At 44.6% G+C, this 14601-nt stretch overlaps 2 protein-coding genes across 6 annotated transcripts in view; one reads left to right on the top strand and one right to left on the bottom strand.

The window, feature by feature from the left end:
• Nucleotides 1-2596: 2596 nt before the first annotated feature.
• Nucleotides 2597-13834, top strand: MED28 (mediator complex subunit 28). The gene is made up of 5 exons (XM_017665375.3): nucleotides 2597-2819; nucleotides 6109-6175; nucleotides 6855-6967; nucleotides 7321-7528; nucleotides 10265-13834. The coding sequence occupies exons 1-4, from the start codon at nucleotides 2661-2663 to the stop codon at nucleotides 7516-7518; spliced, it is 537 nt and encodes a 178-aa protein (XP_017520864.1). The 5' UTR covers nucleotides 2597-2660; the 3' UTR covers nucleotides 7519-7528; nucleotides 10265-13834.
• The window catches only part of FAM184B (family with sequence similarity 184 member B), a 141732-nt gene continuing 140753 nt past the window's right edge, over nucleotides 13623-14601 (bottom strand). For all 5 annotated transcript variants that reach the window (XM_073237797.1, XM_073237798.1, XM_073237795.1 and 2 more), the window contains one exon: nucleotides 13623-13761. In XM_073237797.1, the coding sequence (XP_073093898.1) occupies nucleotides 13668-13761 (94 nt within the window). In that variant the 3' untranslated portion in view covers nucleotides 13623-13667. The remainder of the gene's footprint in view (nucleotides 13762-14601) is intronic.

The following is a 14601-nucleotide window of genomic DNA, read 5'->3' as shown; positions in this document are numbered from 1 at the left end:
TTAATTGTTACACTACAATCCTTTTTCAGCTCATGACTTGAATGATTTTAAATAGTGAAGAAACCAGACTGTAACAGGAACGGTCAGTGGATAAACTATTTGCTCCCCACCTGGGACTTAACCAATAAACAAAATCCCACATGTGTAGGCTTAGAACAAAGGTCTCATCTTTTATACTTTAGTATTGGGTGAATCAGAGTACCTATGAATAGGATCTATGCCTTTTGAAAAAAAATTTTTTTGAAAATATTTGATAGGAAGAGCTGTTGATTGGAAACAATTTTAATGTTTAAAAATTTTGACATATAATAGGATCTTTTGTGTCTAAACTGGTTTATAGGGGAAGGAATGGAAATGGGCATACATATTCATGGTACTTATACTAGAATTAAAGAAAATCAGGCAGGAATATTAACACAAGGTTGCTCTGGGGATCCACGTCCAGAAGCTACTTTGTCATGAAAGATGGATTATGGAACTACCAGTGTATGAGGAGAATTTAAGCACATTTAGGTATCTTCTGGGTGATTCAAAAAGCCATGAAGGGATCTGATAGGAAGCTTTCTATCAATGTCTTTCTTAATACATAAAATAGAACTCTGTGTTTACTAGAGTGTGTGATTCAAAAGGCATGACTTTGCCCTGGATTCATGTGCTTATCTAATCTGGCTGAGGTGAAACTCAGTTGTCATTGCATATGCATCTGGCTGCCAGGTGTTTTCACAAACTCTTGGCTGATCCTCAGAACCATGCTGAGACAGCTGGTATTCATATCGGTATCACTGAGGACTAGGCGTGGCTGTGAAGAACAGAAAATCCAAAACATCAGTGATTTAGGATGTTACAGTGTTAAAAGGCAGCTGAAGTAGGGAACCCGAAACTTAAGCAGTTCCATCACCATTGGAAACCTAGACTGAGAAATGTGCCTCAACCAGGGCCTCAAAACTCCCTTGCAGTCCCAGGTAGCTGTTGGGGTTGAAGCTACATAAAGATAAGCATTAAAAGGATTTACAAAAAAACTAACTCCACTCTCATATTTTTGGTTTTATAAAATAGTTGTATTTTTAATGAAGTATTAACGTGTAATGGGCTTATTTTTAAATGAATATTAATACTGTTTTCACTTAATAGGTAAATATTTCACCTATTCTGTTTTAATAGGTAAATACTGGCTGACATAACCTGCAAAAAAAAAACGTTTGGTGTCCTCAGTAATTTTTCAAGAGTGTAAAGGGGTCCTCAGCCCCCAAAACTGCAAAATGTTCAAGAACTGCTGGAGTAGAGGAGTTACCCCATGGCACTCTATTTTCATTCAACCAACAAATACCTTAGTTTAATGCCGGGCACAGATCTGGATGCTGGGAATACTGGTGAACAAGACAGGCAGGCCCTGACCTCATGGTGCTTGCATTCCAGTTGGGTTGGTGCATGTGTGCACACATGGCAACTTAGTCAATAAAGAAAATAACATAATTTCAGATATTTAATAAAGAGTTCAACACAATTAAACAGAGTGAAGTGGCTGGGGGTGTGGGTCTATTTTAGATTGAGGCTGTGAAGATGACTTTTGATCTGAGACCTGATTGGCAATGGGAAGCTTGTGCTTATTCTGCTTCTGCCTTGCTTCACTCGGTCTTGCTCCACTTTATCTGTGGTTCCTTATATATGCCAGGCAGTTTCATTTTTTGGGGGCCCTTGCTGTCTGGACAGCTTTACTAGTTAAATTTTCACTGCAGTCTGTCACTCCAGTGCGGATCTTGGAGAGGCCTTCTCCAGCCACCCATCTCAAATCCATCCCCAGCCATCTCCTTGCTGGGCTTCGTTTTTCTTCTGAGTGCTTACCTCTACCTGATATTGCTATGTACATTTATGTGTTTATTTATCTGTCTCTCACAAAAACAACAGTAAACTCCACGAGGGCAGACTTGTGATTGCTATACCACCAGATTAAAAAGAGCCTGAGACACGGAAGGCTCAATAAACTTGCTGAATTATAATGTAAAATTAAATATAATTTTAAAAATTAGCTTCTGAAAAGATAAGTGTTCAAAGCAAGTTATTCAAAGATCAGCATAGTGACTTTCTCTGATGGAACCATAAAGATCCAAAGCGAACAGTTGCTGTCACATAGACAGCGAGCCTCCCCAATGTTAGTCGTTTGTTTCCTGTCTGTCCCCAGAAAGAGTTTAGGAGTTTTTCCTGTTTGTTCCTGCTGTATCCACAGTGACTGGACTCGTAATTGGTATACGGTAAGGGCTCAATAAAATGACTGCGGAATGAATGGGTACCTCCCCCGACCCACAGGTAAACTGAGCCTGGACAAAGCCTTGGCCAGTCACTCCAAGCGGTAACAGCAACGGCAGGTCTTGCCCAGGAGTCTCCTGACTCCCGCGGGAGGGCTCATTCCACCGTAGTCGGTGATTATTCTGTCTGCACAACTGTGTCAAATCCGATCAAAGTCTTCAGTTCTCAAGAAAAGAAAAGGGGAAAGCCAGGCACCTCGTGAGCAGAGAAAGAGGTGGGGAAAGCACCAAACATACGGGCTCCCGGGAGCCGGAGACGCCCGCGGAAGTCGCACCGTCACGTGACCGGGTCTGTCATGTGACTCGCCGTCTCGCTCCCGTGCGGGCGCAGTGGGCTTCGTACCAGCCGTTTGAGAAATGGCGGCTCAGCTAGGTGGGATGTTCTCGGGACAGCCCCCTGGACCCCCGCCACCCCCGCAGGGACTCCCGGGCCAGGCTTCGCTTCTTCAGGCTGCACCAGGTTCTTCTAGAACTTCTAACACTACCTTGGTGGATGAGTTGGAGTCGTCTTTCGAGGTAAGATGAGGCGCGGGCGTTCGCGTACTCAGTCTCCTTTCCTTCCTGAAACCGAAGCTGCGCATGCTCAGTTTATCGCCTTCGGCGATCCCCGCGCCGGGCTGAGAGGTGCGGAAACAGGATCAGGGTACTTAGCTTTTGCAAAGCCTCAGATTGGGTGGTGCCCCGATTCTGCGCACAGCTGCTGGCGGAGACGCGTAAACTTGATGTTTCTGGAGACAAGTGGACTTTAAGTTTGCCTGCCCCCAACCTCGGGCCCCTCTGGATGCCCTGACGGTCGTTCCCGCCCCACCGGGTTCCAGGTCTCGTCCTGCATAGCCTTTCTCGCATCTCTGCGTGTTTAGTACGGGTTCGTCACTCTGCTACGTCCTGTATTCCTTCCTCTGGCTCCTTCCTTGAACGGTCCTAAGGTCATGGGACTCCTCGAGCTGAAATGGACTTAATTAAAACTTGCTGTGCGGAAGTTGGTATCAGGGGCCGAGGGCAAAGCTTGTGGGTGAAGGAGGGAGGCAGAGATGACCCAAACTCGTGAGTTCTACCCAAACGTTAACCCTGTAGCAAGGAAGATGGTAGTGGTCGAAAATAAATGAGAAGTAAAAGTAAGTGCTTAAAAAGAAGGTAGCTTCCAGTTGTCTTTAAAGTGGAAGATGAGCCGTTAGTGTGTGGAAATAAAATAACTTTTAATTGGAGTTAACTTTCATGTGTTTTAAATCCTAGTCTTGTGAGTGTTACACTGTATGTAATAGTACAGTAGAACATGAGTGTAGTTCGTAAATGAATGTGTTATTGGGGCTGCTTGGGTAAAATGCTTTTACTGATGGAATATACATTCAAGAGTTTGGAGATAACTGGTAAGAGAGAGATACCTGTTCTTTCTGGAAGGAGGACTAGATGCTGTTGGGGTGGTGCTAAGCCTTAAAGGGAAGGGGTGGGTAAGCTTGAGAGCAGCATCTAACGCTGAGGTGCGGTGGTTCATTGCTTGCTGACAGACTGGCCTTGTAGTCTTGGCCATAGCTTACCACCAGCACCTTAGTGCTTCATCTTTAGTGGCTACCTGTCGCTCTTGGGATAAGACCAAGAAGTTTACTGTGGTCTCGTGTTTTCAGGTCTCCAGACCCATTTCCTCTTACTCTGGCCACATGAAACTTTCTGCCTGTCCTGTTTGTTTCTCTTTGGGCTTCCAGTCCCCTGCTCCAACTCATGGATCACTTGCTCTGTGGACCTGTGCCTGGCGCCAATTGTAGCACCACGAAACCAGGCTCATGAGGTCAAAGACCTCCTGGCCCCTGCCCCCCACATTGTGTCTGCAGTGCTGTAGTGTTCATGCAGTGGTAGCAGATAGCGGATGCTTGGTGAATATTTGCTAAACAATCAAGGAGCCTGTTGTGTGTCAGGCCCTGTCTTGGGTGCTAAGAATATAGCGAGAACTGTCCCTGACCTCAGGGAGCTCATGACAGTGCAATGTAAGACACATAAATGGCCCGCAGTTGCCATGCCATGAGACCAGTGGTCTAGGAGAATAAAACCCAGGGTCCTGTGAGAGCACACTTGGGTGTCACTGTCAAAGGTGGCTTTCCATAATACTTGAAATCTCAAAGGGCATGTGGATGTAGCCCCATGGGGAGTGAGAGGTACTACCTGGCCCTCCCACTGCTGCTGGGTCATTACCTACCTGGTCGTCTTTCAAGACTCAGCTCATTTCCTGTCTCCTTCCTTGTCGTATGTGTCAACCCCTGTTCCATAACCTCCGGTGGCTCATGGCATCTGCTTGCCTGCTTTTCATTTCTTTTTGAGTGACACCCCTTGAGATCTGTGGCTTTTGCATTCTAGCTGCTCAGTAAATGCCATTTGATAGAATGAGTTTATTGAGATCATGCACTGTCGCAGGTGGGAACTTTGAAGACCATCCCCTCCTTTTACAGATGGAGCTCAGAGGGGAAGTAACTTCCCAAAGCCAAGCCCTTGGTGTGTGGAAATGAGGAATTGCACTTAGGCCTTCTGATTGTTCAGGCAAAGGCTCTGTCCTAGTCATATTTATAAAAGGCATATTCTTTTTATAGACTGCTTCACATTTACTTCTCCACACAACTGTCTTCCTGTAAAGGCCTGTGTATTACTTTATTTATTTATTTTTAAAGGGGACAAAGAAACTAAAATTCCTGAGATGAGGTTTCCTCCCATGCTGCCTGGTGGCCCTGCTGGCTGTCATGGAGCAGCTCCAGCTTTGTTGGCCAGTTGGCCTCGTTGGCCGCATGGATGGGATGTTTTTCGCTAGTCAGAAGTTTCACAGAGCAGGTGCACCTGTTTTTCTGATTTGTTGAGTGTTACATGGATTTCCTGGGGAAATCCTGTGATTGTTCTCCACTTATCAAATGAGCAAAACTCCTGGCAGGAGAATGTTGCTTCCTGAGGGGTGTGCCTGTCCAGCTGACGGCCCAAGGTTGGACTCACATCTGCCTGTCTCACCCCAAGTGTAGTCTGCTTACTGCCACTGGGGCTCTGCTTTCCTGAGGTTTGAGGCTTCCTTGCTGACCACCCCTCCCCCAGCTTCCATCCTATTCTCTTTCTGGCCCTGCCGCTGCCCTGCGATAGGCCTTCTTGGTGCATTTCCTGAGAGTTGCCTGTGTGCAGAACTCCTTGGCTGAATCATGTGTCTGAATCAGTGCCGGTTTAGAGAGAGCTTCCTCTCTGGGACTTACTTATCCTTGTAACTCCAGCCTTGTTCTCTTAGGCTGTCCAGTAAGTCATTGACATGTATTTATTGAGCACCCCACTTTGTGCCAAGCAGTATTCCTACAGTAGGTGTATAGTGAACAAGACAGCAAATTTCCTACCTGCTCGTAGGAGACTAGAAGAATGATGTCAGTTAACCGTATGAAAAACAGTAAAACTGGGCTGAGCAGGAGGGGTGCTGTTTCAAGAGTAGACAGAGATGGCCTCTCAGAGGAGGTGATGATTACCTGAGTCCTGCATGGGTGTTGATACAGGTCACACAGGCATCAGAGGGAGGGGCCCCAGGCCCCGGTGTGGAATGAGGTAGTGGGGGACCAAAGCAAGTGGCAGGAAAGAGACCCAGTGGTGGTGCTGGCAGCCACCTCGTTCACCAGCTCTCCCTCCACGGGCCTGAGGAGTTTCCCAGGCTGGCGTGGTGTCTTCTCATCTGGTGTGCAGACCCAGATGCTATCAAATCACTGAGTGATTTCTGAGAAGTTTCTTACTCTGAGGTAAGATTTCTTGACATGTGAATGAATGACATTTCTTTCTTCTGTGATGTCTCTTGTTCACACAGGCTTGCTTTGCTTCTCTGGTGAGTCAGGACTATGTCAATGGCACAGATCAGGAAGAGATTCGAACTGGTAAGAATTCCTTCTTTATAGGCAGTGTTCTTGACATTAGCAGGATTCTTAATTGCTGATTTTATATTTGATGTGTTTCAGTCCTGTTTGTATCCCAAGAGAACTTTTCCAGAAATTAAAACTTACGCAGTTATCTCTATATCCTGCTGTTTACTCATTGACACCCTATGTCGCTCATAATGAACCACTTAAATGAGCTTTTCATATTGGTACTAGGACACAGAGGACCGGTAGTGTATTCTGCCTAAAAAAAAAAGTAAGTTTTGAATTTTTTTCTTTTGCATAGATGTTACTAACAGAGAAAAGTCTCTTGTGGTTCCCCCATCACCCGTGATCTGTTCCCAGAGGCGACCAGTGCTTCTGATTTCTTTGTGCTGGATTTCAGATGTTACATTTTAACTGAAAATCATGCTGCTGATTGCTGTATCTCTACATTGTCTTTATTCAGAAGAACTTATGTGTTGTATTAAGATCTCTTTCTCATCTGCTAAAAGCACAAGTTATCTGCTGTTCAATGGTTAACACATGGGTCGGGGGGAATCAGTATTACTGCTGTGGCCAGAATTGAAATCCCATATTACATCTGTGAGAAGGTGCTGTTTTGATACTCTGTTTATGAAAGAGCTGTTTGTGTCTAGTGTCTTTATTAATTTAATATATTTTGTTCTTTTTTTTTAAGGTGTTGATCAGTGTATCCAGAAATTTCTGGATATTGCAAGACAGACAGAATGTTTTTTCCTACAAAAAAGATTGCAGTTATCTGTCCAGAAACCAGAGCAAGTTATCAAAGAGGTATGAATTTAATTTTCTCCTCACCTTTTAGTAAGAGTACATGTCAGGATTCCTTCTGTGCTTTAAATGAGATACATCTTTTCCTGTGGATAATAGTAGGGCTTTATAGATTGAATACACGTCGTTAGTTGTCAGTGTTCATGAGAACCTAGAAGGGTGGTGGAGGGGTGGGGGTGGGAAGCAAGGCTTCAAACAGAGCAGTTGCACTCACTGGCTTTCATCAAAGATTTTTCTTAGAAGGTTCTGTTGCTTGAAAAAGATTAAAAAGCTATGAATATAGATCATAAGCTCTTCTTACGCAATGCCTTACACACAGCATGATTTTGCTCTGACTTCATTGCGCTCATTTATAGGATGTCTCAGAACTAAGGAATGAATTACAGCGGAAAGATGCCCTCGTCCAGAAGCACTTGACAAAACTGAGGCATTGGCAGCAGGTGCTGGAGGACATCAACGTGCAGCACAAGAAACCGGCAGAAATCCCTCCGGGCTCCTTGGCCTACCTCGAGCAGGCGTCTGCTAATATCCCCGCGCCTATGAAGCCGGCCTGAAAGTGGTCTGGTGTGTATCGGCCTCAGCACGGTTTTGACAGATACCACTTCTTGTGGATTTGACATTTGGGAATAACTCTTTGCCAGGGAATGAGATGATTTTCATTTTATGGTCCTACCTAAAAGTTTCCACCCTTTTTTATAAGTGTTATTTCATGAGTATTTTCTAAAATGCCTGTGGACAGGTTTGGTAAGCCAAGTAAACTTTTTTGTGTTTAGCAAAGTTTAGACTGTTGTTATGGTGCCACTTATGGATTCCTTTTATGTTTCTTATTTGGTTTTGGTTTTTGCTTTTTGGGGGTGGGGGTATGGCTTCTAATCTGCCTGTATTTCTCAGTTTAGTTTGTTTGATCTGGTCTGAGAATCAGAGGATGAGGATTTTGGTTGTAGGCCTTCTATGCTAGTTTACTTGTCGGTTGCAGTGTAGAAAGATATGTAATTTTGCTGTGTTTCCAGACTTTGAACTACCTCAAGTAAAGGAGTCTAATGCAACCATGTTTGCAGTGTTTCCAGAGCTCTCAAAATGAGGATTTTTTATAAGTAGGTCAGAAGAGGATTATAACATCCTAGGATAGTAGGTATTACAGCAGGATCCTTAAATAGATGTTGACTCCTTGTGGCGTGGTGTTTACTTTTTTTGTGTGGGGGTGCGGTGGGAGCAATGATATGCCAGACTTTGTTGTGGTCTGCAGTCATGAATCAGTGGAGACCCTGTGCTCAGCAGCGTGACAGTAGGGGGACATTGGTGAAGTACAAGGGGGTAAAGCTTGCTGTGATCTTTTGTAGTTTTGAGCTTTGTTTCCTTGTGTCATTTTTGTTTTGTGGGGGTTTTTGTGAGCAGACCTTCCCAGTAAGGAAGGTTGTTGCCAAGGGATGGTATTGACGCCACAGGAGTGGGGCCGTGGGGCAGGTGATGGGCTGGAGGGTGACCCTTGGCAACCTGGTCCACAAATCACGTGGAGCCTCAGTGTTTGGGGAGATGTTTCGCCCCCTTGCTGGTTTCACAGGCCAACAGGATTCTCCATGGAACTGCTGTTATTTGGAAATACAGACCGACATTGTGTCTGGCTTTTCTTGGATGAGGTTTTCCTTTCTCTGTTGTTTACAGTCTTTTATTAGATTACATCCCTTACTCAAAACAAATGCACCACTGTTTTCTGAACAGGCAGGACTTGTGTGACTTGGGGTGTTGACTCTGTTTCTCCAGCCTTGAAGGTCCCTCCCATGCACACTAGCAGTCCCTCCCTGAAGCCCCTGCCGAGCCCCCAGGACACAGGACTTCCTGGTCCTTCTGCTGGCCTTGCTTGGTTCTCCCTTGGGATTTAGTGATTTATATCTGTCTCTGTGCCTCTCAGGAGAATTAAGCTTTATTCTCTGAATATATAGGTGCTGCATGGTATTTATCTTTTATACATAATACTTCTTACTCAGTTTTGTTTATGTATGTGTCTTTGGGATACATAGCCCGGGGCCAGCGAGTCCCCTCAGTCAGAATGTGTAGGTTAAAGAGAGCTTTTAAAAGTTGTTTTTACTTAAATTATATGACTTCAAAGTCGTTAACCTGGTCGTCTCATGCTAATTAGAAGCTGATTAGCAGCTTTAGAGTTCTTGATTAAAAACCTAAGTAAAATAAATTTTAGGCACTCTTCCAGTAATACAGTGGTTCTTTGTGAAAGATTGGGAATTGTCCTTAGAACACTGATATGCTTAGTGAAAGTATTTTGATTTAGTGTAGTACTAGTTTTTCTTTATTTAAGATTTTTCTGTCAAATAACAGTTTTTAAATCTGGTCTGTAAATGTCTTTTTCCTTTTAATGACATCATGCTGGTTGATGAGCATAGAAAACCCTCTGAGCTGCTGTCTCCATCAGCTGGGATTTCTGATACCTTCCCCTTCCCGGAATGACAAGCCTGCCCTCATCTGCAGGGCGTCCTTTCTTCCTTCCTGTTCTGTCTGCTGAAGTGCCTACCCTGCGTAAGACCAGCCTTTCCGTGGGTGTTTGGGGCCCCAGGCCAGCTGCCTTCCGTAGGGCCTACCTCCATGGCAGGTCTGTGCACCCACGCCACCCATCTGCTGGGTCAGTCCAGGCAGCTCCCAAGAGTCCTTACGTCCTGTCTCCAGCATTCCCTGGATGACAGGCTGCCTGCTGTCCCGTTACCCTGCCCCTTATTCAGCCTCGGGTCCCTGCTGCTCTCCCTCCCTCCTGCGCCAGCCGTCCCTCCCATGCTGCCACAGCTGTGATTGCCTCGGTTACCGGATGCTTTGCTGTCGCCAAATTGAATGGATACTTCTCCATTTTCCTGACTTGAATTCATTCTCTTTAATGCATCTTCCCCTCCCTCTCCTCTTCACCCAGCCTCCAAATGCTGACGTTCCTGAGGGTTTGGTCCTGGGCCCCTGGAGGCCAGGGAGGAGCACTGCTCAGCTCTCCCTTTGAGAGCCGCTGTGGGCGTGCAGTGCCAGAGCTGCGCCTCGGGATGTGCTGCAGCACGCCCGTGAAGGCTGTGCTTCCCCACCCTCGGGCGTGGGGGGCGCCTGAGCCAGGTGTGCCGTGCTCTCCTGCCCAGCAGGGCTCTGCTGCGGGTACTCTTGGGAGTGCCTGTTGGCCTGGCTGGGACTTCTCCAAGCTGCTGCTCTCCATGCCTCCTTGGCCCGTATCTTCCTTGGCCTCCATTCACACATGTCTACCCTGCACCAGGTCTGAAGGCTCTGACTTCTGCTTTCTCTCCCCTTTATCTTCCACAGTTGTCTCCCCTGAGAAAGGGGAGAGAAATCTGTCCCTGACATCCAGATGCCGAGCCAGCACTTCTAGGCCGTTATCCTCCTGTTGGACATAAGCAATCTCAGAATTCTGGCCTTTGATAAAGCAGCTCTGAGACCATGATTCACAAAGTAAGACCAGACAAAGCCACTTCATCATGGGAGAAAAAAAAGGTCACGGTGTCACCAAACATTCTGGCTAAAATGAGTGACTGCTTTTTCTTTTTAAACCATTTCCAACTTTATCTTCACTCTCATCTGCCCTCCCTATAGATAAGATATACTGAGGTACCCAGTTAGAGAATTGTCCCCACCTGCTTGACAGCATCCAATCCCAAGTAAATCCCTGTATCCTGGTGGTCTGTGGCTGAAGGGCCCCAAGGGGCCCAGTACATTTCTTGCCCCCCAATCGCGTCTTGGGGTGTGCCTCCTGGAGGACCCAACTGACATGGCTGTCAGTGGGCAGGATCAGAGGGAGCAAGCAGTACAAGCAGTAGGACGGGGTTTGAGGACCGCCTCACTGACCACTTGGCAAGGAAGACTCACCCTGAGTGGTACGTGAGGTCACACAGTCCCCAGCGGCCCAGCTGCTCAAGGTTCACCGGTGGTGCTCAGGCCCATGTCCCAGTGGACTGCAATGTTGTCAGTGGAGGACAAACATTCAGGAGGTCGGGGCGATAGAGTATACACAAATGGTGGGGTTGGCGGTTACCACTGCGCTGCCTGGCCCCCCCAGAGGGATAACGACAAATTAACAGTACTTAGCAAATCATCCCAGGCCATTACGAGTGTGTGGGCATCTGGCTTTACCACCTGCAGGGGTCAGCGGGCAGCTGAGGGGCTACTAGGAGGTAATAATAGGTCAAAAATAATATTGCACCCTGTGGTGGTGGAGACGGTGCTACTGTATGAAGGCAAAGGATGCAGCATGGTGGCCCCTGTCGTAGCTCCATTTAATTGGTCAGCTTGGCCCTTGCAGAATCCAGATGGATCCTGGACATGGATATAGACCAAGTAGCCTCAGTCGCAACTACTGTGATAGATGTTCAATGCTGAAGCAGTTAATACGGAAGGGCTTGGGTATCTGATACACAGCCATCAATTGGGCAAATTCATTCCACCATAATTAAGAAACACTTTTCAGGAATGTTCCTCTCCAGTTTTGCTCCAGGAATATGTTAACACTTCCGCTTTCTGCCATAATACAGCCTCAAGAGAGAGATCATCAAATCTTGTTGCTCCCTCCAAGCTGTCACCATCCTTTCTAGACCACTCTGCTCTTGACAGATTGATGAAATCAGATTATGTGAAGGAGAACAAGAAGAATGTTTTAGATATCAAATAATTTGTCAGTCTTATCTAGGGTACAGAGAGGTAGGATTTCATTCACTGCAGGTGAAGGCATAAATTGCTAGAAACTTTCTAGATGGTAGTTTGGTTGTTTCAAACAAAAAGCTTACCTGTGTATCCCTGAATACTTCACTGCAGTAGTCATGAAGTGTGTCCTAAAGAAAAAAATGATAGAAGCATGTAAAGATTTAGTTAACAAGATAAAATCAACACAGAGAAGATAAGTAGTGATTTTACAGTATCTTACTACACTGATGGACAGTGATTGTGAAGGGGTATGTGGGGGGGACTTGGTGAAGAGGGGAGCCTAGTAAACATAATGTTCTTCATGTAATTGTAGATTAATGATACCAAAAAAAATGCTATTAAAAAAAATGAATGCAGGGTAGAATTTGTTCACTAACCTCAATAAGAAAGGAGTCAAAACAGATGGAGGGTCTCAAAAGTAATATAATTCTGTCCCTGCAGCAGGTGCAGAGTTAAAGGCAGTCATAGGAAGTGCAGCCTACTTTGCTAGTCATCAGGAGTTGCCCAGGGTTGGGAAAATGTCTCACAAACCGAAGTGAAACTATACGTAGTTTTTAAAATAAAAAATACCAATATAATCCTACAACACTTACCCTAGGCAAGAAGCAAACGAAAAAAAATTTTTATACTGAAAAATAATATGGCATGTTACATGTATGGTAACAAGTATTTGCATTTAGAAATTTCTTGGGGCCGTGTGTTTTGACTAGATAGTAAACTTACCTTTAAACCGAGTTGAGTGAGTTGTAATTGCATTTCTGTCAAAATGACCTAAGTATATAAGTTGTTGTTTATTTGAAGATCTGATTGAGGTTAATGTGAACCTCCTAATTCTAAACTCTCTGTTTGTCTAACTTCACCTTTCTTTGGAAAAATAATACAAGTCACAACCATTTTTATTGCCCAGTTGTTTTAAAGTTTTATTCAAAGAGCAAAGACTTGACAGTGCATAGAATAAACAACTGTTTATGGGCCACCTGCTGGGCCAGCACCAAAGGATTGAGAATATACTTTGTCCACTAAAAGTTGCATTGTGTCTTGTCATATTGCACTGCTCCATCAGGGGGTCAGACAATTCAGTGTGGCTGACAGCAAGGCCAGCACCATGAACAGCCAGTCCAGTTCTCTTTGACCTACTGAGCGTCCATGCAGTGGAGAAGCAATGCACCATGAGGCAAATGGCCCAACCCCCAAAGACCACAGTTTCAGGAGATCTTTGACTTCAAAGAATAGATACTCTAGAAACCTTCACAAATGACCAAGTGGACAGTACAGTTGCTGACACTGAGATGTATGATGGATAAGGCTGTTATTCACAGAAAGATCCTGGCAGTGGTTAACTGCCAATTCAGGATTGGTATCATTACCCATAATATTTTGCTTTGTTTTTGCAAAGCTCCTTTTGAGGTAGATGTTAACCCTCTGTAATCTACTTCATGCTCTGAACCTAGGAAGTCAAAATAATCAATCCAAGTATGCTGAGGTCTGCTACAGTCCATTCCTAGTAGATTCTTTTTCCATTGGCTTTCCTGGTTATTTGGAATTTTGTTTTTTTCTTACTCTTGTTGAGGTTAGATGTGCATTTTGGTATCACATCATTTACAAAGAAACACTTTTCAAGTGGATGTGACCAACATCCTAAGGAAGAATGAAACCACTTTTAAAGCGGATGATGGAGAACACGTAGTGTAACAGTCTACAAAGTGGGCTGTAATCCTCAGGACGGGAGGGATGCAGTGTGTAGGTCATCCATAACAGTAACATTTCCCTACAGGTGCTTTTTAATAACTGGTTTGTTTCATCTTGATGTCAACTTTTTTTTTTTAATGAACTGGTGTCACAATGAAACAGTATGAAATGTTAATGCCAAAATTTGTTTCGGCTATCACAGATAAATCATACTGCAGGCAAGTTATTTGGTTGGGTGGTTTTTAGTTCATTCCCTCAATCAGATATTTCAAAGGAAATTTTTTTTCAAATGTCGTCTTCATGATGGATCCCAAGAGTCTGTTTAGAAAGAAAAATACTTGGTAAACCATTCCTGGTGGGCAGAGCCCTGTTTCTGCTGGACTTCTTTGGGTTGGGCTGTTTCACGGTCTTGTATCCTGTAAACAAATAAAATGGTTTCTTAGGTGGTTTTGAACATTAATTCAATAAACTCTGTAATACCCCACCATCTCTTAAGGGAAAGATAACTGCTTCTTTACTTTTCAAAAGACGGTTGAAAGTGACCAGCCAATATAAGTAGCTGGAAACCATGTGTGAAGGATGGGGGTGGGGAAGAATGTCTAGTCCTGTTTTGAAAACAAGATTCTCTATTGTTTCACTTACAACTAATGAGGTGTATTTTGTAACATTTATTTCAGGCACAAATTAAGTAATAAAGCCCATTACAAAAAAAGATGAAGTGGTTATAAGAGCATTACAGTATAGGTCTTTGAAAGTTATCTAATGTGTTCTGGCATCTCAGTGAGGCTCTGAAATAATAAAGTGAAAAGGGGAAACAGTAAGCAGGGAAGTAGACTGTGCCCCTGCCTGAATGGCCTCTGTCTGCATTTGTGAAGCTTTATATGAAACAGTGGAAACAAATAAAAACCAAAGTGTACAGTAATGAGATGCACTCGTAGCCAGCGGAGTCAGGAGCCGGCTGGAGCAATTCATAGAGCGGTGTGCTGGGGCCTAACACTCAGAGGGGTCTGTGCCTCCCCATCTGTTCAATAGCCAGGGACTTTGGAAAAGGAAGATTTTAGAAGGGGCCCTTTCTGAAATGCAAACTTTGAAGTCCAGAATGTAAAATTTTGCCTCTTAATTGAAGACTGGATCGGAGGGAAAATTAATAGATAATAGAAAAAATCAGTTTCTGAAAGGGACGTATTCTGCATGGGTTTCTGGAAACAATAAGATGGTATCTGAATTGTCATGTATGATCAACCAAACCTGCTAAG

This window comes from Manis javanica, chromosome 5, assembly GCF_040802235.1.
Source record: "Manis javanica isolate MJ-LG chromosome 5, MJ_LKY, whole genome shotgun sequence".
In the NCBI taxonomy this organism is placed as follows: Eukaryota; Metazoa; Chordata; class Mammalia; order Pholidota; family Manidae; genus Manis; species Manis javanica.
This window is presented reverse-complemented; position numbering and strand designations above follow the sequence as displayed.

Coding starts and splice junctions, on each gene's coding strand:
- MED28 (XM_017665375.3), top strand. CDS start 2,661: ATGGCGGCTCAGCTAGGTGGGATGTTCTCGGGACAGCCCCCTGGACCC. Junction 2,820..6,108: donor AGTTGGAGTCGTCTTTCGAG/GTAAGATGAGGC, acceptor TTGTTCACACAG/GCTTGCTTTGCTTCTCTGGT. Junction 6,968..7,320: donor CAGAGCAAGTTATCAAAGAG/GTATGAATTTAA, acceptor GCTCATTTATAG/GATGTCTCAGAACTAAGGAA.